Source organism: Zosterops lateralis (assembly GCF_965231275.1).
Source record: "Zosterops lateralis genome assembly, chromosome: 2".
NCBI lineage: Eukaryota > Metazoa > Chordata > Aves > Passeriformes > Zosteropidae > Zosterops > Zosterops lateralis.
This window is the reverse complement of record NC_139763.1, coordinates 106516671-106541098: the sequence shown is the minus strand read 5'-3', so window position 1 is coordinate 106541098 and position 24428 is coordinate 106516671. Positions and strand designations below refer to the sequence as shown.

General features: G+C 46.4%; 2 protein-coding genes across 3 annotated transcripts in view; one reads left to right on the top strand and one right to left on the bottom strand.

Annotated features, from left to right (window-relative positions):
- Window positions 1–1188: 1188 nt before the first annotated feature.
- CREG1 (cellular repressor of E1A stimulated genes 1) lies at window positions 1189–7129 on the bottom strand (the record flags this gene model as incomplete). 2 transcript variants are annotated; one of them, XM_083885112.1, is made up of 4 exons in its annotated part: window positions 6710–7129; window positions 4621–4740; window positions 3138–3322; window positions 1189–2764 (listed from the first exon to the last, which is right to left on the bottom strand). In XM_083885112.1, coding segments are annotated over exons 1-4 (612 nt in total). In that variant the 5' UTR covers window positions 7016–7129. The 2 variants fall into 2 exon arrangements, with proteins under 2 accessions (XP_083741238.1, XP_083741239.1); XM_083885113.1 differs by lacking the exon at window positions 1189–2764 and having other exon boundaries at window positions 3137–3322; window positions 6710–7088.
- Window positions 7130–15100: 7971 nt separating this feature from the next.
- Window positions 15101–24428, top strand: part of RCSD1 (RCSD domain containing 1) — a 30154-nt gene continuing 20826 nt past the window's right edge. Inside the window, exon 1 of the mRNA XM_083884733.1 lies at window positions 15101–15271. Coding sequence (XP_083740859.1) covers window positions 15266–15271 — 6 coding nt within the window. The 5' untranslated portion in view covers window positions 15101–15265. The remainder of the gene's footprint in view (window positions 15272–24428) is intronic.

The window sequence follows — 24428 nt, the reverse complement described above, 5'->3', positions numbered from 1 at the left end:
CCCTGTGAATGCAGGTACCTCCCACGTATGGAGGCTGACTTTACTGCTGCTGAGAATATGCTCAGGTACTTCAAGCATGCTCTGATAGAGGATACACACACAAATCAAAACACTGATTCATTGCTTACAGCTGTATCAATTGATTATACTCAGCCTCTTCTGTTCCAAGCCACAGTATTACTCCTGGATAGCAGGAAATAAAGGAAACATGCTCACAAATGAATTCCTGAATGAGCTGAACAGAATAAACGCGAGCACAGGGAAAAGAAGTGAGGAAAAATAGGACCAGCTGATGACTTTGTTGGGTTGGTGATATAAACATTTACACACCTATTACTAAGGGAGAAGACTGATAACCTGAACAGCTTTACATTCCACTACTACATATAAAACACACCAAGAAGTATTCAGTGAGATGCACAGATACAACTCCAGAGGTCTGTACACATAGCTGAACCACTCTGCTGTTCACCATTTTCCCAAAGAAACATCTGGTTGGGGTCCTTCCAAATTCCAAAGGTGAAGAAATTTGGATGATCTACAATTGTTGCAGTAGTATTACAAAACTGTTTTAAGATCTTGCTGTTACCAAAAAAAGGCCCTTCCACTTCCAAAGAGAAAATACTTGAGAATTGATCGTAAAAGGGGAAGAAAACCAGAAACAAAGCCAGCCTTGTTCTGCACCAAACCCGCAAGTGGCAGCAATGCTTTTGAAGGCAATGTACTGGTTTTCCCTGGGATGAAGATATGGGTTTTGTGGTTGGGGATTTTTTTTCTTTGCTTCCTTGGGGCTATGTTTTGGATTTGTGCTCAAAGCAGCCTTGATAACACACCAATGTTTTATTGTTTATGCAATGTCAAGATCTTTCCTGCTTCTCACCCTGCCCTATCAGTGAGATATCTGGGGGTGCAGAAGCAGCTGGTGGAAGAAGGAAGCTGGGGATGTGTGGAATGATGGCATTTGTCTTTCCAATTTTCCATTTCGCACCATGCGAAGTGCAAAGACACAGGTTTAATCCAAGGAGGGGAAGGCAGGTGGGACTAGGGACATTTCCCCATTAACTCTAGGAAGAATGAAAGATATCAGAGCAACAGTGAAACAAGAACACTGAAATGAGGGTGCTTGTAAAAAAGACAGCAGGAGGGAGAGAATAATCCTTACATGTAAGAAATAATGCTTGACACCACTTGTCAAAAAATATTTTAATTTTAACAAAAGCCAGCATCATCAGTCTCACACATCAGAAGTTACAGGTTTACATGTAATGCATTCAGGTGTCCTCACAGAAAGGATTGAGTCCATGACAGAGATTCATTTGAGTTTTCACAACTGTCATACCTTATATAAAAATATTTTTTAAATTCACATTAAATATCAGTGTTACCTATTCAACACAAATTCTTTCTATATTGTAATTTTTTTTTGATCTTAAATTAGTTTTAAAATATTAGAACAGAACAGTAGAACAGTACCAAGTACATTCCTTCCCCTTATGAAAAAAGAACTCTTAATAAGTTACATAAAAAATACTTTCACAAATCATCGCAGTATTTGAGAAAAGGAGTGATATAACAACATCATTAACATATAGGGATTTTACATGACAAATCCCACTGTTCTATATATCAACCTCCTCTAAGGAGTCTAAATTCTTTACTCTAGGTCAACTAGGTAATGTTTGCTCACTGTAAAATCAACTTATTTGTTCATAAACACTTTTTAGTGTTCCCTTTTTGTGAAATTAGAGGATGCTAAAAAGGTGCTTTTTGTGATTGAGTGCAACTTACTTTAACACAGAATTAATTAAGCATACCTTTAATTAATTTTCATTCTCTACAAATCATGAATCATTAATGTCATACTGTATTGCTTCTTTTCCACTTCTGGGTTACTAATCCAAAATTGCTGTGTAAGGCTTCCAGACCCCCAAATCTGCTCAGTTCTGCTGTTGAGGGTAATAAAAGCTGATAAATTGCCATTTGATCAGACTAACAAAGCTGAATATTTCAGAATCTCAATCAGAAAACATTTATCCTTCACAACATTCTCAGTGAATTTACAAGACACTGCTCTTCCTAAGTCAGGTATTTTAGGTACTACTGATCTACTTCTATTACAGAGTCAGGGCACATAATCAACTGAGGAATTACCAAGAACTCATCCTGAGGTATAGGTACAGCTGGCATGAACACAACTGCATTCTACAGCACATTCAATAAAACAGAAAAATGGCTCAAACAAGTGAGTTTGTCGGAGTGCAAAGAAAATTCTTAACAGGATGTGGGAACTCAGCACATCATTTGCCACTGTAATACAGGCAATGCTTCCCATTCCATCAGCTGAGCCATCCTGTAGAACTTCACCATAAAATTCTAAACTAAACTGGTATTAAAAATAAAATAATACTGGAAAGTGCTCAGAAACATTATTTAACTAAGGCACTGAAAGCTTTAGAACTGGACTCATCCTTTAGATTCCAGTAAACACAACACTTCTGAATGCACACTGTCAGACACAAATTCATATCCAGTGAATAAAATTTAGTTATTGCTTATGCACAAAGGGCTTTTCAGTGTGACATGATTCAAGTTAGTGAGAATTTAAATCTGCTTCATAAGGGCAATACATACTCATTAACAATGCAAGATGTTTGATTTATTGTATTATTATTTCAGCTCTACCCTACACAGGAAAATTAAATCTTTCATGAAACAGCCAAAGTAATTCACTTCCATATCAGCATCACCAAGGATCTTCTTCCACCTACAAGGAGTAAGAATAAGAGTGAAATGAATGCATAATTCATGTTGACTGTGCTAAAATATATTTGAAAGTTTTGAAGACTTGGTTTTATGTAGACAACAGAACACAATTTCTCTATACTTCAATATCATAAGGACAGATTCAACAGCAATTTTCTTTTGGAAGTATCAGCAATATTGCTGCAATCCCATTAATACAGCTTCAGAAATACTGAAGAGTCTCACTACTATTAATTATTGGACCAAAACATCACCTGTCTTGCAATTAATTCAGAGGACAGTGACTGTGACAATTCTACAGGAGTCACTCCTCCCTGTTAACAATATAGTTGTGAAATATAATGAGAGTTATAATGAAAAACTTCAGTACTTACTAAGGCTTGACACTGTAGTACTCTTCAGGTGTCACAATTTTCAATCCACCAAAGTAGTCCAGCACCCAAATATTGGTGATGTTGAATTTGGCAAAGAACCAATTATGATCCTTGGGCCAACTTTCCATTTCAGGGTGGCGGCTGAATAATGCTTTTTTGGCCACGTCTGCTTCTGAATCATTCACCTATACAAAAACCAGGAAAATATTACAGTAAGATAGTCGTGTAAAGATGAGTTTTAGCTAAAAAAACCACTGCTGACTGCAGTGTGGTTTTTTTAGTTCAGCCATGTCTTGTCCCCAGGGGCTCATTACTGTGGCTGAGTCTGCTCATCTTCAGTGTGCTGTGCAACTGTGTGAGACAGACAACACTCACAAAGTAATGCATTTTAACATTAAATCAGAAGGCTGCTTTTGAAGTTAGCATAAGCAAGAACATACTTCATCAACATGAGAATAAACCTTTAAACACATCACAAAACAGAGAATTACAGATTCTGGGTGAATCATTATTATGTGATGTCTTAGGTGTAATTTTACCTCCTCTGCACCTGCTCACTCAAACTGACAGAAACAGATCCAACTGTGCTCAGACATTTGCAAACACACACACAAATAGGATAGTATAACAGAATCCACAGAGAAGGGAAGCTGAGAAGTGTGACAGCACTTAATATACAATGTGCACGTGTTTAAAGGGTTAAATCAACAATTTAGAGCTCTGGATAAGGTACGAAGAACCACCTAAATAAAATCAACTCCATTATTAATGAGACACTCAGGAAAGCAACTACAAGATTGCCGACTGCAATGTACAAATATCAGAGCTGTGAAAACACCAAATAAGAATTGAGACTATCAAGTAAGAGAGAGTAGTGATGACTAATTCTCATCCTCAATCATTATCCCCAAAAATGGGATTAGGGTCTTCAATGAATAACACATGGAGTTCTCAATTCCTCCTACCAGACACCAAAGTAGTGGTGGACAAAAGAACACTGCCCTGGCAGCAACACCACCAGATCAATCACATAATGCACACTTTTTGTCTATAATACCTGCAGCTTTGTAGCTCTAACCTTTGTAGGTTTGTATTTGCTTCAACAGAGTTTCAGAAGCAGGCATGTCACACTGCCTGAACCAAAGAATTTAACTGAGCAAGAGGGTGAATGTGAATGAAGTATGAAGGTTTTTCCAAAATAATGCCCTCAGACTTCTTAGTTTCAGAACACATGGACAGGAATGAGGGAGGTTTCCTGCATTATTGTCCCCCCCAAACTCCTTGCTAAAGGCATGTCAACAAAGCTCCTGCAAAAATCAAGTTGTAACTTCATTTTCTTCCCACAAACCAGGAGCTGGCCTTTGGGTATCATAGCACAGAACATGTCAGCCTATGCTTTTGCACAGAATTCCTCACCTTTCTCCTCTCTCTCCACTAACCAAATTTGTATTTGATGCCCACAACCTTGCTTTCAGCTGCTTACCTTTACAATGCTCCCAGCAAAGATGATGTGGGCACAGAGGGGGTTCTGGGGATCATATTTGTGCTTCCTGCAGTAAGGAGTCTCTGCCAAAGACACAGTCAAGGAGGCGTTTGAATTGACCTGAAATGCAAGAAGTAAGATAAGAGGTTTATGCTTACTTTTCTTATGTGAAAAAAAAAAAGTCATACACACCACATTTTCAGCTCTTGGTACTTTATTCAGCTCAGTAATACTGGCAAAAAGAGCAGAGCTGTCATCACCTTTTCCTAACTACATCTGAAAGGCTCCTTGGGCAAGCTCTGAATCTGAAATAAAGCCCAGTTCAGAGGTGTGCTGAAGCTTGTTAACATAAAATGCAAACATCACAGAACAACACTCCTTAAAACTCTGAATTCAGCCTACTCGTTTTGCATGCAAATGATGATATATTACAGTTTACAGACAGACACAAAGGACAGTACAGAAGACAAGGACATGCAGTGGACTTCATCGGTTAATTCTGGTGGAAGGGCAAAGTGTCACTGAGAAGGCAACCAAATGAGCTTCACAACTGTTGGTAAAATTTCAAATAAAAACAAACATCTCTTCAAAACAGCCTCCTGGCTCCCCCAAACAGCTCCTTTGGCATTTAAAGTGAATTTTAGAAGTTAGGTTTTAAAAAATTCTGAGCATATAAGTGAAACACCTAACTTGAAGAATTGAAGAACCCTTATCTGATTGTTTTTCTAAAAACTAATTTCAACCATGGCTTCAAGAGCCTTGATGCCACACAGGACTGCAGAATACCATGTACTAAGGGTCATTATCCCCCAGCAAGGGAAGTTCCCCTGCTTTGAGAAGTTTCATGAGAAGGGCTCATGTCCAAGAGAAACCCTCCAAAGTCACCTGAACACTACGGAGAGAGAGCACCATTGACCTCACGAAACAGAAACAACCACTTGAGAGATAGGAAGTTGCTTAACTCCCAAAAAGCTGACTCATGATTATTCAGCACCTTCTCCTTTGCCCCTGACTATCACATGTCAAAGAGTTTCTGCCCTGAAGCAGCAAAATAAGGACTTGTTGAGGAGCTTTCTGAAGGAAATATTCATTACCAGTTTATACCCTGGGTTTTATGTTATCCTGAAAGCAAACAGCTGTATCTGGGATGGAAAGAAAAGTATCAGGCAAAATAAATTAGACTCTCAACAGTACTTAGACACATAATTGAACTATTTTAAGGTAACAAACTAAAACCTGAGAGGGAACAAACAAAAAATGATAAAACAGTCTGAAAAATTACCATTGCTTTGTGTTTACTAATATTGTAACAGTTACTAAAACAAACAAACAAATCTAATAGAGGCATAGAACTGCTATTTCATTAAGTTCTTAGCGAGCTCTTGGCCACAAAAGATCTGGGACAAGGCCAATTACACACTCAGAGTCTCAGCATGCCAACGCTGTCTTTCCTTGTGTGCCTCCCTTTACGGTAAGCTCCAGAGATTTAATAACTATTTAATAACTATTTAGTAACTATTTAATAACTATTTCTTCAGCAGGCTGTGTAAGAATTCTCTTTGCTTAGGTCCCACACTGACAAGTTCCAGCCCTTCTGACTTTTTTTTTTTTTTTTTTTTTTTTTTTTTTTTTTTTTTTTTTTTTTTTTTTTTTTTTTTGTGTACGTGTGAAATTTTCTCTGTTCAGCTATTCCTTGGTGCCTCATTCCTTTGCTCAGCGCTCCTGGAAGCTGCAGACACTTCCTCTGTCCGGTGCTGCCCTTTCTGTCTCAAGACCACGATCAGCAGGAACTTCTCAGGAGAGCTCCTGACTGCCACCACAGACAGCACTGCTTAGGGCTCACAATTGTCCCCAGGGATGACAAAGGGGGCGACATCCAGGGAACAGCCATGAACTCAAACACCGATGAGGAATAATCTTATGCTGAAGGTGGCAGGGCCCTGGCACAGCTGCCCAGGGAGGTCGAGGAGTTTCCCCTCCCTGGAGAGCCCTACCTGGACACGTTCCCGTGTCCCCTGCCCGAGGTGGCCCTGCCGCGCCAAGGGGCTGGGCTGAACCATCCCCAGGGCGTCCCCGCCCTCCCGCTCACCTCCAGGTCCTGCACGGAGATCTCCATGTCGGTCAGGTACAGGTAGGGGACGCCGCTGCCGCCGCAGGGCCCGGGCGGGCCGTCGCTGAGGGAGAAGATGTTGGCGAAGGGGTGGCCGCGCAGCCCCTCCTGCGCCGACAGCGTGGCCAGCGCGCCCCAGTCGCAGCTGTGCAGGACGTACCGCGCCATGCGCGCCGCCTCCTCGGGCGGCGGGATGGCCGCCACGGCCGCCAACAGCAGCCCCGATGCGGCGCACAGGAGCAGCAGCCGCGCCATGGCTTCCCGGCCAGCTGAGGACACGGACATCGCTCCCCGCACAGACGCGGACCGGGAGATCTCAGCCCGCTCGGTGCCGGCCACCGACTGCCGGGCCCGCCCGCACCGCCCACAGACCGCGCCGGGAGGGGCGGGCCCCGCCGCGCCTCACCAATGGGAGCAGCGTTGCCTGCCCCGCCGAGCCAATGAGCGACACCCTCGGGAGCGACGAGCCCCCACCCACGCTGCCAGCCAATAGACTTGGGAGGTCCGCGCTCCTCAGCCAATGAGAGCCGCTAGGGGCGGGTCCATGTGCGCAGCCGTTGTAAACAACCCCGAAAGCGCGGCCCGGGAGGGGGCGGAGCCACGGCAGCCCGGCAGCCAATGGGAGCCCCGCTCGGCGTCACCGAATTGATGGAAAAGACCCCAAAATCGGCGAGTCCGAGCCGTGACCCAACCCCGGGCCATGGCACCGAGAGACACCGCCAGCCCTCCCTCGAACACCTCCCGGGACATGACTCCAGCGCCTCCAATGAGCATCTCACTCCAGTATCTAATCACCCTTTCTGTGAAGGAATTCTTTCTGATGTTGAACGTGAACCTCCCCTGGCACACTCTGAGGTGATTTCCTCTCACTCTGTGTTTGGTTCCCTGGAGCAGAGGCCAAACCCCACCTGGCCACACCTGGCTCCTTTCAGGGGTTGTAGGAGCAGTCAGGCCCCCCTGGGCCTCCTTTTCTCCACACTGAACACCCCCAGCTCCCTCAGCGGCTTCTCGGAACACTTCAGACCCTTCCCTGCTCTGGACTCGCTCCAGCCCCTCAGTGTCTTTCCTGAGGTGAGGGGCCCAAACCCGGCACGGCATTCCCGGTATGTACAGAGGGGCAGTCACTGCCCTGCTCCTGCCGGCCACACTATCCCTGCTCCTGGCCAGGATGTCACTGTCGGCCTTGACGGTGCTCACAGCGCTGGCCCGGCCCACAGGATGATTCCCTGGCGGTCCCGTTTCCCTGGAGCACCAGAGCGGCCCCCGCGCCCGCCGGGGAAAGAAGGGAAAGTGGCGGTGCTCCCGCCGGCCTGCGGGGGGCGCTGGCGGGACGCGGCGCTGGGCGCTGTTCCCGCCATGGCCCGGGGGCGGCCCGGGGATGTTCCCGCAATACCCGCGGATATCCCGGCGGTGTCCCGGCGGCTCCCGCCTATGCCGAGCCGGTCCCCACCTCCGGCAGCCCCGGCCCGTTCTGTGGGCTCCGAGAGACGCGGGACAGGCCGTGGCGCAGTGCCCATAGCAGCAGCCGCCGTGCCCTGGCAGCGCCCCCGCTCTGTGTGCCTCAGGAGGTCTGTCACAGCCCGGACGTGTCCAAAACCCGCCTGGATGTGGCACCTGAGGACGTGCTTTAATGGTGAGCACCTTAACAGGTGGACTAGGTGATTCTTAAGTTCTTCCCCAGCCATAATGATTCTGTCATTCTGCAATCCAAGGGGTGGCACCACCGGCCCCGCTGTTCCTGCCCACGGCTAAATCAGTCTCCGAGTCTGGTTCTGTGTCATCACAGTGTTTAGGGCTCAGCCTTCCCTGGGGAAAACTTTATCCTTTAATCACAGCAGCAGGGACTGTCTGTTTTGGGCCACAGAGCCCACAGAATGATTTGCCACTAGGCAGAGCTCGGATGTTGCCTCTTGCACAAAACCCACAGAATGATTTGCCACTAGGCAGAGCTCAGGTGTTATCTGTTGCACAAAACCCACAGAATGATTTGCTACCAGGCAGAGCTCAGGTGTTATCTGTTGCACAAAACCCACAGAATGATTTGCCACTAGGCAGAGCTCAGGTGTTATCTGTTGCACAAAACCCACAGAATGATTTGCTACCAGGCAGAGCTCGGGTGTTACCTCTTGCACACTGCAGGGTGTGTGTCAGAGCCCTTGCCTCTACAAGGCTTAGTTTTGTTGGTTGAACACCATTCCACCTTCCACTGAAGGCTCTTTCAGGCATTATTTACCCAAACAAACACTGGGCCAGCTTAGCTTGTCCATCACTTTGTGCTCAGTTACCTTACAAAGATTGTATAAAGAGATGCTTTAAACTGGAGTAATACTTGTGCTAAAAGATGGTGGATTTCCCTATTTCCACCCGGATCCAAGTATGTCCACACTATGTAAACAGCAGTGTGGCACTGAGAAAGACAACTTGTCCTGTGACTTACCATCTGCCCCAGGTGCCCCACAGCTCCCACAATTTATAGTGGGCCAGATGGATCGTCCCACTGGGCTGAACTCAATGAAGAAAACACCACCTGTCCATCCCATAGGATTTATCTGCTGTCCTGTACAGGCAGAACAAAATTATTTTTCCTTCAGTATCTCCCTTGCCTGCAGGGCATGGGCAGAGATCCCTGCCTCTTCTCCAGGACACATGGAACCTGCTGCTGCTGCCTTCTCCTGGAGATGCTTAGATGAAACTAAAAATTTTCGTAGAAAAAAAGAGATGCTGTAAACCCCTGATGTGCAGCCACTAGGCTCTCTCACTTCCTCAGTTAGATCTCAGAGAAAGGAGAAGGATTCTCCCTGTTGTGCTGCAGTATTGTCTAGGGGCTCTCAGCATCCTTGCACAACAGGGTCAAGAAAGTATTGCTAGGCACTGCTAGTTCTCCTTTTCAACTCATGTGCTTCACTGCATTTAAAACCCAGTAAATAGACAGTAATATCTCACCATAAATGGACCCGCGTTTACTTCCTCCGAGGTTGAGTTCATGGAACAATCTTAATTTCAATGTGTTTTATATGTGATGGGCTTCAGGCTGTGTCCCCAGAGAAGGTGCATTTTAGTCAGAAAGTGGGCAAGGTCCCCATCCTGGCTCGTGTCATGTTTTGTCTGCCCTCTCCAGAGCTGGTTTTCCCTGCGGCAGCTCTCTCTGCAGACAGCCTGCTTGCTGGATGGGCTGGGCACGGTTTCTCCTCAGACACAGCCTAGCTGTGCTCCGCTCCGGGCTTCCTGTCTAGGCCATGCAGTCTGTCCGTGAACAGAAACCTTTCTGTGTCCAGATAACACTCGGGGGCTGTGCAGTCTCGCTCTGTGCAGCGCCTGATTCCTGAGCCAGGCCCGCTCTCCGCATCCAAGTGGCAGCCGGGGTGATTACAGTCACTTGCCGGGGTGATTAAAGTCACTCGCCGCTGCCTCTGCCAGGAGAGACTGACCTGTGAGTCAGCTCTGGCAAAAGCCGACATGCTCAGAGTTTTGAAGTGCCAATGCTCGGTGCCACATAAGACCCGCCATGCAAATTGTTTCTAAAAATGTTGTTCAGATTCTCTGTCTCTCCTCGGGAGATACCAGCCCTGCTGCTGCTAGAAATGGCACACAACACAGACCTTTGCTGAGCAGAGAGGTGTGCATAAGACATTTATTTGTTCTCACCCTCAAACTTCCTGAATTACCTTGGTTGGGAATTTAGCTTGTGACTCCTTCCATGGTGTATTTTTTAGGAGATAGGTGAAGTTGTTACAGCGCTGGCCTGGTGTTCAGCCAAAAGTCCTTTTACTCTTTTAACAGCCACCCCACAGGCAGTGGCAAGGCAAGTTTCCTCTGGGCTTAACCTGTTAGGGACCAGAAATGTTGTTCCATTTTCAGTCAGGAAATCTTGCACTTCAGTCAGAGCTTGGGCTGAGGAAGCTGCTGGCGAGGGACACTGTTTGTGTGGCTGCTTTCTAGGACACTGAGAGATGGGCAGTAGGGCTGGCCTGAGAACAGTGTCATCAAAACCAGCACATCCACCCAGAATTGTGTCAGCAGCCATGTTCTGACTGGTTTTGGTGTACTAAAACTAGTAACTACAGGGGAATTGTTCAGTCTGGAAGCAAGCTGTCAGTGGCTCATGCTGATAATATATGAGTACACCACCATTTTATGGGTACAATGGGATGCAGCCATGCCTCTTAACACCGCAGCTCAGTTTCTTCCTCTGAAGTCAAGCAGATCAGCAGTGAAAGAAGAGCTCTCCAAAGACATTTAGGTGCTGCAGGAGGTGACAGCAGTTATCTGAACACCACCCTGGTGGGTACCAGGGTGATCCACCTCACTGTGATCTCATTATTATGAGGTGAAATGCTCCCTGTGCCATACAGCATTTTTTTACTTTACTCTGCTTAGAGACAGGCTTTTGGCAGTTAGGAAGCCCTAATTCAGAAGCCTGCTTAGTCTGAACCACAGTGTTACTGCTCAGGCACCAGCTGACAGTCAGTGATTCAATCTTTCAGTTAGACTCTACCACGAAAAACACACAAACCCACATTCCAGTCCAGCCTAGCGAGAGCCACTTTACAGCTACATCCTTCCATTTAATTCCCTTCGGTAAGGGACTTTCCCACTGACATCAGTTCCCAGGGGTGCAGAGAGCCTGGCACGCCGCTCCGTGTGTCCGTGTGTCCGTGTGTCCGTGCGGGTGCTGGCACGTGTGTTTGTGCTCCCAGAAGCGCTTTGCTGCAGCTGCAGGACCCGAGCTCAGAAATGTCAATGGCACGAAGCGTTCCAGCTGAGTTCATTTCCTGCTGATAAGTCTCCGAAGAGGAGGAGGGTGAGGCTCAGCATCCACGGCGTTGCTGTAGCGCTGGGGGGCACGGGCAGGCGGCTCGGGGCACACTTAGCACAACGGTGGGTTCAGAAAGTGAGTTTCCCACAGAAAAACGCTGCTCACGTTTGTACGTTCCTGTCGGGCTGCCAGTGTCAGACCTGATCTGTAAAGCCAACCCACAACTGGATGTTTGCATTTCGAGTTGACGGCTCTTTGAAATGAAAATGTTTAATGCTTTTTCTTCTGCGGTTACCTTATTCTCCCCTCCCCGCACGCCCCCCCCCCCCCCCCCCGGCCCCCCTTTTTTTTTTTCAGTTGAGAATTGAGTTGCTTGAGTGGGAACAGGAAGGGTTCGGACCCCATTTTCAGGAGGTCAAAAGCCCAGTATAGTAACAGCTGCTGGTTAGTGGCGTGAATTCTGGGAAATGATGTGAGTAACAACAGCCAAGGCCAGGCAGAGAGGTGGACAAAGCAACCTCAGATACTGGCACTGACAGGTGAGCTGTCCTAAAACCCTCAACAAATGTCTTAACCAAGCACAGAATTGCAATCTGTCTTGCAGGAACCCACAGCTCCCTCCACCCTTTGCTCTCCCACCACCCTGACAAACATACCTTCCCAGATTTGGCAGCTAGGCAGACACACCCAGATGAGATAACTGCACGGACACAAATGCCAGAGACAAAGTTTCAGATGGCCTCCAAAGCTCTTTTAACTAACTGTTTTTTGAATAAAGCATAGCCATGTCTCTGCATCTCCTTTTGTTGCCCCCTCTGAGTACCCTGCAGAGGCTCTATTCTCCATCCTTTGCAGCCAAAATGCAGGAAGCCAGCAAATGTTGCCCATGGTGTTTCTGAGCGTGGCAGAACCTCTTAGGCCACCTGTTTTGCAGGAATGAAGGAGTTCCCTGCACCTCTCCTCCACATGCTGCCTGTAGCAGGAGTGCCAGTCATTTCTTCTGAAGCAAACTTGCTGTGTTGGCCTCACATGTCTTGAAAAGAATCAGACAGGAAGCTGCAAAATCCAGGGGGCCACAGTTGCAGCATTTTCTCAGTCAAATGAAATTTTCCCCCAGAGCCTGTTTTAATGGCACCACTGATGACTATTTTTCTTTTTCTGCAGAGCAGAACATATGTGGAAATTTTTTTGGATGTAAGAACAAGTTAGTCTCATAGACACTGCTACATCCCATATTTGTAAGCAGGGTTTTACAGGATGCAGGTAGAGTCATACTGGAAGATACCTCAAAATATTTGCAAATGCACATAATGTAAAACACCCAGTTTCTCTGTAGATCCTCCCTTAATGAGGTTTGATTCAAAGTTCTTGAAGCTAAAGCATGTGGGTTATTTGTTCAGATTTTCTAGTGGTTTTCAGTCCAGAAGCAAGAAAGAGGAGAACAAGTCCACACCTCGTGTCTTCCTGTCTGGAGAAAAAACATACATATTCTTGTGGTTTTGCCCCTTGCTCCTTCAGGAAGGAAGATTTAGCATCGAAAAGCGTCAAAAGTACAGAAAAAATGACAAAAGTATTCTGAGTACTGCGTGCCATGCCCAGAGCAATGGCATTTAGGAATCCAGCAGGCAGGAAAGATTTGCTTTGTGGCAAGATACTTGGAGGCAGAAATAAATGGAGTGAAGAATTGTGGTGGGGCAGCTGCAACGGCTTTTGCTTTACTGGTGTGGGTGAAGTGATACTGCCCCTGCCTAGCAGTTTCTTTTTCTGTGCACCTAACCAAACGGTTTCGTTTAGGTGCACAGCAGAACTCCTGAAAGCAGAAAGAAAATACTGAAACAGCTCCTAAGCAGCAGGAAACAGTCATGGGAGGTGTGACTTTGACGGTGTGTGACATGGCAGATATCTTGAAAACAACACCTGCAACCCATGCCCAGTGAAATCCCTGAGCTTGAAATCTTCCTTCTGCCCCCACAGCAGGCAAAGCATGGGCAGTGGAAGAATCCTGCCCTCCCTGCCTCAACCCTACCTCTCATTTCAGTTTCTATTCCCTCTCCTAATGTGCCATTGTCAGGATTTGAAGAAATCAATAGGATTTCCAAACAAGTGGTAGTTTCATTTTCACATTTATTTTAGATTTTATTTCCTTATATCTACAGTTGCAGCATCTTCTGGTTACTTACAGTAGATGGGTTCCATCTAATCTAGTGTTTCAACAGCAGAAGATTAATTAGTCCTTTTGCTCAATCTCCAGATTGCAGCGACTCAGCCTATCATTCTTTTGGCTAAGGACAGAGTGGCTATTGTATATTGAATGTGGGAGAGAATTGGATCACAATTTAAATTCCATGGGAGCCCTGCACCATGCAGGACAGCAACAGTTAACTACACTGGAAGAGCCACTATCAGGAACAGGGATCTGGGATATCATGATGCTCACATTCAAATCCACGCTGGAGCGTTTTCAGCCACAGCCAGCAGGGACTTGTGAAACGCTGCAAAGGAGAAGTATGCATCCCTTCTAGAAAACATGCTTTAACTCTCTTCTGCCCCCAAGGTATCGTGCCAAAATGACGATAGGACATTGTGTCACTCTGCAGCTGCACTCAAGGCAAGGACGCCAGCAGAAGACAAAGGGAACGCTTCCAAATTCCTCTGCACCACCCTGCTCTGCTCTGAGAGGTGGGGACTGAAATTCTTCGAGAAGGAGCATATGCAAACAGTTGCTACAAGAGATGTCCGGTTTACAACGCTGTGATCAGCACGGAAAGGGAAACTGCAGCAAAAACACTCCAGAGGCTTGTTTTTCCCCATCTGAATTTTTCTACCACCACGGAAGCTCCTCTCTCTTCCAGTGCACAAGTGTGTCCATCCCTGCCAAGGGAGAGGAGGAAAACCTGCCCCTCCTGACCAGGTGGTGTGAGACACAAATTCAGGGTGGAAGGAGCTGGTCCTGCTTTACAGCTGGACAGTGACAGCCTTGCATGGGGACCCTCTGCTAGTGCCCACAATAAAGCCCTGTCTCCTCTCTGTGGGATCACCCGGTAGATATTTGTCCTTCTGGGAGTCCCAGCCGCGCACCAGGACAACGCCTTAAATTCTGTTCGAGCCCAATAATCATCCTCGCTCTCCTCCTATTCTGCCTTTCTAAAGACAGTTCACTGCTGAGCGAAATCACCGAAAAGAAGGAAGAGAAAGGCAAGCTGCAGTTAGAAGGAAAGGGATTCTCTCCTCACAAATAAACAGGCAAGAGACCCCGCAGCCTGGAGGAGGGAAGTGTGGACAGCGGAGATCGAAGCAGAGACACCAGGAAATGCAAGCAGTGGAGAAAAATAGAGACTAAAGAGAGGGGTGGGAGGGGAAGAAAGAAAAGGTGATAGAAAATAGGAAGAGAGAAGGAGGGAGAGGAAATGCACGCGCCGTGTCCCCAAGTTTGGCGGGGAGGCAGAGCTTGTTGCTTGTTGTGCGACGAGCCCCGCGCTCTGGGAAGGACAGTATCTGTTTAGATTTGTGTCTAAATTTAAACCCCGATTGCCTTGCCTCCCCCTCCTCTCCCCTCCCCTCCCTCCCTTCCTCTCCCCCACCCGCCCTTCTTCCTTGTTGGCGGTGCAGGGCCACTGGCCGGGCTGTGTCAGTGCGGGCTGGGCAGGAGCCGGGATCTCCCACCCTCCGCGGCGGCACGGCTCGGCTCTGCCTCGCCTGAGCCTTTCCCACAGAACAGGGAAAGAAAGGGGTGCGGAAGACAGATTGCCCCGAGGACACCTCTCTCTCTCTTGCAGGACATGGAGGTAAAGAAAACTTTTAATTTCCACTAGCTTGTGGCTGGCTCGGTGATCTGCTGTAGCTCCTCCACCTTGCAAAGCAATTTCTCCCTGAAGGCAGCTTCAAAATATCTCTTTGCTGGGGTTCAGATAAAGGTCTCTTTCCCCCCCACCCCAGCTCCTATCGTGCACCTCAGACTCTTTTGCAGGTTTTAGTCCAGATTTGGAAAGCAGGGGGTTGGTTTGGGAAGAAATTACCTCTGTGAAAGGGGAACGAGGAAGAGTTCTTATTTTTACTTATTGATCTCCGAAGTGCGATTAGAGTGTTATATTTTAAAAGGTATCATTTTGAAAGGAGGTTTTAAGGAATCATTAAAAATGGAGTCATTAAAAATGTGGACATAAGAGAACAAACTTCCAGGAGTGACAAGCTCCTTGGGTCGGTTCCTTCCCAACCCGTGCAGCAGCAGTTGTGATTCACGCCCTCAGCTGTGTGCAGCCCCTGGCCCACGTGGATTGGGAGGTCTCATTTTTTTAGAGTGTTTTGAGTCAGGACAGGGAACCCGAGAACATGTGCTTGAACCTGCAGGGTAGATGAGTAGCACACCCCCAGAGGGTTTCCTGTGCCTTTTTGTCCGTGCACCCCGTGCTTCAGGAGAGCTGGATCTCATGTCTCAGGGTGGGCACACGGCTGGCGGACAGGAGTCTGGCTTCCCTGGTGTTTATGTTCAAGCCGTCTCCTGTCTAACACCCTCTTGGGCAAGGCAGTTCACCTCCCTGTGCCTCCTGTGCCATTCATTCAAAATGGGAATGGTGGTGCTTGCTTTGGTCGTGTCAGGCTGCATTTGTGAGCTTTTCAGTTCTATAAAGTATCAAGGGAAAAAGAATATTTATTTTTAGGAGGGGCACAGGAAATAGAAAGGTGATTACAACATTGGCAAAACCTCAAATTATGAAAGAGGACATTTGGTATTTCTCTCTGCTAAACAGAGACCTTACTAAACACTTTATGTTATCTTCCCAGATAAGCCTTTTTCTGCGTGGATGCAGCCCCAGAACCAGGGGACACGCAGCAGAGCCAGGGAACAGTGTGCTTCAAGCACCACTTCAGCTTTTCTTTGAAGATTTCTGGTGCATAACTGAGCTGGGCAATTTGTGTTAACACCCAGCACCATCCTTGCGGTTTGTGCTGACCTGCCTCACAGGCAAGGGCTACAGATTTGGCCTTTTTAGGTGTGTTTGTTACAAAAAATGTCCTCCGCCGAATTGCCTAAATACATTTGGGGGTGGAGAAGGATCAAGCAGTGGTGAAACCAGCTCAGCACAGACTACTTGTGTGACATGACAAATGTTTGGCTTTGCAATGGTTTTCAGGTTTGACAGAGCCAAGTTCACTCACTGTTAACACTTGTTTTATTCTTTTTCACTGTAATATCCCATGATGTTTCAGAGGAGAGGGGGAATTGAGCTCCCAATTTGTTATAATTTAGGGCTGAAACAGGTATTTTGGCACGTTGAGGACACTCTCCCTCACCCTCTCTCTTCTCCACACACAGGACTGTGCCCCTTGAGTATTTTCTCCCTCTTTAGGGAGAAAAGAACAGAGTAGAAAGTTGAATATAAAGGAACACACCTGCTATTTCCTTTTTGGAGACACATGTGACACATAGGGAAGGTCTTGTGGCCAGGAAGCTTCTCTGAAGTACCTGATCTAAGAGTTCTCTGCTCTTGATTCTGTCCCTTTACTTCTGTTTCCCACCTTTTGCCTGTGTTACCTGGTTTTTTTGGTCATCTGTAAATTGCTGAATCTATTATTATTTTTAAAACATCTCAATTTCCAAGGTATTTTATAAGTAGGGCTCTCAATCCTGCCCCAAGCCTCCAAAAAGGTATTGTCCCAAATGTAAGAAAATACTAGACCAAAATAGAGCCAAGAGCAAGAGCTTGATTTCCCACCAGCTGATTCTCTGCTCTGTTCCTGAGGGCTTTTCACAGGCAGGACACAGAGGCTCACCACAGTGGTTTTTTTGCTTTAAAAGCAGATTTAATGATCCTGTGCAGCAGGAACGAGAGGAGTCCTGCCATTTCCCTGTTTGCTTCATCAGTGGCAGGCAGAGCTGCTCCGTGCTTTCCTGCTGGCATAACTGGCAAGCTCTTTGCTCTAATGGGACACATGAGGATTACCAGCATTAGGAGGAAAAGGGCAGAGGGCTGACCTAGCCAGCTGATTTCCATCATGTCTCTGGCAGGAAGACCCTAGTTTTGAAAAACCCGCAGGAGCAAGAGAGTTGGGATCTCTTTCTTAGAGGGGTTAGTGTGGGTTTGCTGCTACTTAGGGACCTATGGTCTTGGCCATCCTGCTGTCAGGAATGTGCCACCTTGAAAGCAGCAATTAAAACTATTTAAGATCCTAAAGAGGGAGAAAAAGGCAGCAAAACCCTACCCTTGCAGTTCACGTAATTTTGTGAGTCTTTTGATCTTCAGTGTTTTGTTTTGTTCTTGAGGAGGTTTTTTGCGCCATCTTCTTGATGCAAAATAGATTTGAGAATCAGTTTTCTTTCCAGTGTTATGGCAGGTGAAAAGAAATCATGAAGTTTATACCACAGATTGTTAACGTGAGGTCACATCAAAAATGTGTAAAACTGCACTGGGGAAAGCTAAGCCACTTGTAAAGAAAAGCAGCCACAAAACATTTTTTGCACTCATGGTACAAAAACTATCAGAAATTTTTGTGTTGGTTTGTTAGTTTACATCTTTAGATTTGTCTGTCTAATTCCCATGGCTTGTGGGTTCCCAAACCTTGCTGCAGATGTTGTGAGTTAAGGCATCCACTGAAAGGGCTTGTGGCTTTCTGCAGCCCATATTCCACAGCAGTCATGGCATTCCTCTTCCCAGCTTCTCTGTAGGGGCTTGGGAGCATGCAGACACTTGAACTTTACTTGTACAGCAAAGGGAAACAATCCAAGACTGAATTTCACTTGTGTGGCTCCCTATGATGTGATGGGCTCCCTGAGCTGCAGAGGTGCAGCAGCAAGGTGTATTTTTGGAGGGCTCCCTGCTTCTTTGTGCTTGCCAACAGATGTCATTTAATTCATTGCCATGTCTCTTTTCTGCAACTACTCCTGCTAGATCTCCATTTTTCCTGTTGGTGCACTGGCTCAGCAGAAGGAAACCTTTTCCAGGGCTGAGGGCAGTTCTCTGCTCACTTCACCCTTCTGGGCAACCTCCTGGGCAGCACTCACCCTGTCCTGAGGAAAGCTGCACCGAGGAGACATCACCCAAAGAGAACTGAATTGGAGGGGATGCAGGAGTGGGGACTGTGCAGATGAGGGGGCTGAAATCTGTGACCATCCTGGTCCTGAGAGCAGCAGGGCAGGAGGTGAGGTGAGCTGGGCTGAGGGAGGTCTCTGCCCACCCTGGCAGCTGTGGAGCCGAGACTGAGAACAGGCATTACACCGTGGTTAGCTCTGCCAGGAAGCAAGATCACTTTCTCAGGAAGCTCTCATGATTGGCTTTTGTTCTGAAAGTTTTCCTTTTCCTTTTCCTCTCTTCTTTTTTCCTTTTTGCTTAACAGAACAGTTCAACCTCAAGTACACTTGTTTTCAATGTTTCCTCCCAAACCCATCAAAATGACACATTTGTGCAGTGTGTCTGTGAAAATAAAGGGAATATCTTTACATATACTTTAAATATACTTTAAATCTTTAAATATAGTCTTATATAAGTAATATCTATATTACTCTTCAAATATATATATTTATATTTATGACTTATATATAAGTTTTATTTATAACTTATATTTATTTAAGGGAGAGAGGTACTATATGACCCCATTTTACTCCTCGTGTCTGGGCAGATTTGGGACCTGCTTGACAGTAAATAGCATGTCTGCAGCAAAGAGTCCTGGAAAGGATCAGGTCTGCCAGACTTCCACATCCCCATGACTGGAGGCCTCCCTTTTATAGGACAGAAAACAGCAAAACCAAACCCCATGGGCTGTGCTGCAGCCCTTTGTTCCACCTAGCAGAGACCCCGGAATAAATGGAGTTAAGGCTTTTCCTGTGCCACCAGAGAGGGAGAATTCTTCTGAACCTCTCCTCGCTCCCCAGTTTGATTGTCTGAGTGTCCCAAGCCATGGTGACAGCAATCTGGAAACGCCCTGTGTGCTGTGCTCCACATCCTGCCTAATTGACAGGATGCTTTGTGGCTGAGCAGCATATCACACATACCTTCTCATACATTCCCAGGAGCTGCTTATCTGGAGAACAGGGGAAAACATCAGCACTGCTTTATCAATAGATGCTTCTTGGAAACTTGCTGGCTTTTGTCATGGAAATGAACCAGCCCACACAAACTGGGGTTGGTTTTCCATTCTGTTTCCACTTCGGATTGTTAACAGAGGTGTTTTAGAGAGGCAGATGCTCCTTTTCCTAAAACAACTCTACAGCCCGAATTTGGGATCTGAGCTGGCACAACCAAAATAGAGCCTTGCTGAACCCAGCAGCAAGGAAACCTGTTTGGAGGACCTTGTCTTGGTGCTTTGTAGACAGGGATATGCCTTTAGCAGTTTGCAGGACAGCAGGATAAGGTGAATGTGGTCTAAGTCAGAGCTGTTGTGTAAGGACAAGTTGTTATTACACACTCACTGCAGAGTTGCTTCACACCTGGTTGTGACAGAGGCACGGGGCACTTCATTCCTACAGTCTCACCTAGGCATGGATTTAAGTCACACTTCATGCAGGTCACAGTGTATCCAGCTATGCAGTCTCATGCCAGAAATTTGCATCAAATCTGAGTTGCATCTTTATATCTTAGCATCAGTATCTGGGTCCTGGTAATGCACTGGGAAGGATAAGCCTTATCTGCCCCATTAGTGCCTAATGAAGTTTTCACTTTTTGGAAAGACAGAAAAGACAGTGGACCAAATTCTTGTCAGATTCAAGCACATCACTTGCTGAAGGTGTTTTTGGAAGTCTTCTGCAAACAGAAACCCCACACCTCACTTGCCAGATTGACAGCAGATTTACATGCATGGCTTTTTCTTCATCATTCATCATCAGATTTTAAAAGAGCTCAAACCCTACAGAAGAGGTAGCAAAGTTGTAAGCTGGGTTTTTTGCATATGCAAATACACCTGTTTACCCTTTCTAAAGAGATGCACACAGGGTTTTGGTCAGTGTGGATGAATGGTGGCTAATCTGCAAAGGATATTGTTTTACCACAGCCAGCTTCAACAAAGCCCCTCTTCATCCCAGGCTTCTCAAATGCACAGAGAATTAACGTGTGTGGTTTGCAAAACCTGGATATCTAAAGGGTGCAGGCCAGTGGCTTCTTGTGCACAGAAAGGCACAAAAAGTGCATAGGAGAAGGAATTCTGGCTCAGAAGATTGGAGTTTAGCAAGTCAGTGTGGCTTTGCAGGGAGACTGAGGACAGTACTGTAAAATTGTCAGCACAGAGGAAACAGAATTTGTTAGTGCATGGGAAAAGCAGTATGCCTGGGAATAATGGGATCCAGTTAAAGGAAAGTATCTCACCAAATAGCAGGAAAGATTGCTAACATAAGGTCTGGCATGGTTTGGAGTACCGTAGTGGAAACCAAAAGCACTAGAAATCTTTTTCCCATGAATGATTCAAAAATAGACTGGTCTGAGCATTAGAAAGATAAGCAATCTTCAGTTGTACTCAGGTTAGTGGTGCTGATAGGGCACCAGAGGGGCAGCACCATGCTATTCCTGCAGTTCTTCCCTGTGTGGGCTGCAGGAGAAGCCAGTGGCTGTTCAGCATCAGGCCCCATAAGTGTTTATGATTCCTCCCTGCTGCAGTGCATTGTTCAAGCCCAGAAAACTTCTGCCTGTGGGAAGCTCAGGTCAAAATAAATTGGCATCACATCTGCAAGACTCTGGGAATGGTTGTTTTATTGCCTGCGTAAAACACAAAACCAATTTTAGTTTTATTCTTTCTTCCTGTTTTTAGAATGGGTTTCTTTATCCTTTAACACTGCATACTGCAGCAGCAATCATGGCTTACTCAAGCCATCAATCATCCTGAAAATACCTTTCTGCTGAGTGCCATGTTCCTCCTGATGTAAGTTCAGATGAAACATGCCCTGTTTTCATAGACACACACTTGAGCTGGTGTGCCAGGCTTCCCAGGAATTTCACCCCTTGGGCCTTGCAGTGAGGGCATGTTTAACTTGTGAAATGTGCAGAGTCTAATTTGACTTCCCATTTAGTCTTTACAAGGTACGTGGAGTTCTTGACACTGTCCTCCCGTGAGAACCCAGGGTTTCCATCCCCAATTTGAGGTGTTCATTCTCAGTTACAGGCAGAGGAGCTCTCCCTGCAAACAAACGTGGTCCTGCAGACAGCAGGTGCCTGTGAAGAGGACAGAGTGGAAGAAAAGGGATGGATTGCTGAATACACTGGTTACTCCTACAAAAAAAGAAACAGTCTTAGCACTGTGTCTTTCATCTCCCAGCTCAATGCAGAGTTGCCTTTTCCACTCTCATCAGAACTTCAATCTCATGTCTCATGGTCCTGACATAGTCAACTGATGCAATCAAAAATCACTCGGTCGTTCCAGTGATTCCAGAGATCAAAAGTTGAATTTATTTTTTCTTCCCAACACCTGTGAACTCAGGGACTTGCTGGCCAGAGCTTCCTAGTGCTGATTCACTCACTGAGCAAGTGCAGTGCAGGCACTGAGCCCACACTTCCTGGACACCTGGTTCCGGTGGCCCAGCTTGAACCTGGGGAAACTGTGCCTGAGGTTGAAGGAACTTTAGTTCCTCTTCTTGCCAGAGAAAGAACATGTGAACGAGTTCCAATCAGCCAGCAGGTGAAAGAAATAGAGCACTGAAGTAGGGGTAGAGTGTTTCAAAGCTCTTGCAAACACTGGGTTTCTCCGTTAGAGCGTTTTGGGAGAATTTTATGAGCTGTTTTACTTAGAAACAGAGATCATTATCTTCTTCACATCACCAAAAAATAGTCTATGTCAAAGGCCAAGCTGCAGCTCAGGAGTTGCTTGTGTGCATTTTCCTTAGGGCACGTGCTCACCTATGGAAAAGACTTGAGTTTCCAATGCATCATTATGGCTGATCCAGACTGGGCTGAAAACTCAGGCATTTTCAAATGTAGCAGCAAGTTACAGCTGCCTCGGTACATTTTCCCACTGTTTGGCCCAATTTTCAGGAGTCTCACAGGCTGGAGACTCTGGATAAAGCCAAAGGGTGGGAAAGCAGCTTTGCAGACCTGGATCTTCAGTGCCACTGGGGCTGCTGAGCCCTCCAGGGTCCAACTAACAAGATGTCTCTGTGAGTATAGCTCAGCGTTCACACCTCAAGCTGGCTGCCAGCAGAGTGCTTGCTATCACTTTCCTCCACTCCGTATCTTTTTAGACTAAATTCCTGGCTTAGATAAATATGAACCTCCTTCTCTGACCTGCCTGTGTCCAGCATAGACCTAATTTAATAGCAATGTGTTACAAAGATAGCACAGTCCTAACTGATGAGTCCTGGAAGCCACTGCAGTTGGAAGCTCTGTGTAGGCTCATTTACCCTTCTGATTTTCTGTTCCCAGCCTGATAAATTAAGAGGACTTGAATCCCTGTGCTGCTACAACTAGGCTGTTTGTAACTGAGTTTAAATGGGGAGGTACCACAGTCTACTTACAGCATTTATCAGAAGTATTTTGAACTGTCCCTGCATCTTGCATTCTCCATGCACCTTCTTTGACAGTTCAGTGACTTCAGTTTCTAATTTAACCTCCTGAATCCCTTCAGATTAGATAATTTATGCATTTTGTATATGCACTTTGCTTAAAGTTCATCCTCTTTAACCATTTTATTAGGCCAAGAGTGTTCCCTTCCTCATCCCACCTGAAGCATCTTAAGTCTGAGCCTTTTTGTGTTGAAATTAATTTTTTTTTCCTCAGACTTTACTAAAAGCAGGGCTTTTTTCCTTACCCCCCGTGAGGCAACTAAGGGAGAAGATCCATTGGGTTGAGACTTTCCTTCTACAGAGGCTGTTTCTGACAGAGCAGCTGCCCAAAGGTCTCCCTGTCTGCAGGTGAGAGCAGGGTGTAGCCTCCCCATTGTGTCTGCAGCTACAGCAAGTCACTTAAATAGACACTGTGGTTGAGATGGTGTAAAATAATGATTTATTTCGAGGCACAACAGAAAACCTCTTATCTCAGAGATCTGTATCATATGATAAACGTGGTTTTATGCATTCCATTCCCCACTGAAGTAGTACACATGCAACTCCAGCCTTCCTGGCCATCTATCCACTCTATGTCTTAGACTAGAATTCCTTGCTCATGTGAGATTGGAGCACTTGTCCCACAGCCTGCACTATTTCCTGTCTCCTGTGGGCAGCCTGGGAGGTTTTGCTGGTTGTTCCTCCATTGGCTCACCCCTTACCCTTCTAGAGCAGCAAGAGCTCCCCAGAAGAAGGCCTGGAAGTACACACAGAGAGGCACCAATTAATATTGGGGAACTTGACAAGCTGTGTACAGTTCCCAGACCATTAAGAAAAACAGATGTCTGGAAGGGAAACACTGGGAAGCTGAGAAGGATCCTGAGGGAAGCCCTGGCCAGGAGCAGAGCTCTGTACAAGCAGCTGGTGGAGGTAGCTCACCAGGAAAGCAGCCACATCTTAGAGTGGCCACCACTGCTCTTCATCAGAGCTGCCACCCCACCCCTCCAGCCATGGAAAGGAGCCTTTGGAAGTCTCAAGGACACATCCCAGAGCCTGCCTGGACAAGCTGCTGAAGACACATGGGAAGCAATGCTCTCCAGGCCAGCCAGACCAACATCTTGGTAACAGCTGGTGTCAGCTGTAGATCAGGACATCAGCATCACCCTGCCAGGGTACAGATCAGCCCTTGGCTCCAGTGGAGCAATTCCACATTGGGAGTGTCTGTGGATTCTTAAAACAGCACAACCTCATCAACTTATTTATTCAGTGGATAATTTCTGAGAAATAACCCATTTCTTTGCCCCCCCAGCATATTATCTGCAATTTAGATATCTGCTATAGCTCATGTCTGGTTGTATCACCAAGCTTTCTGACAGTATTTATTGCTAGAGGGCTTCCATCAGATAGAGAGAAGGAGTTCATGATAGGAGTTTATATCCATATCCTGCCTGACATACCAAAAAATCCAGATGTCTTCCTGAACTAAG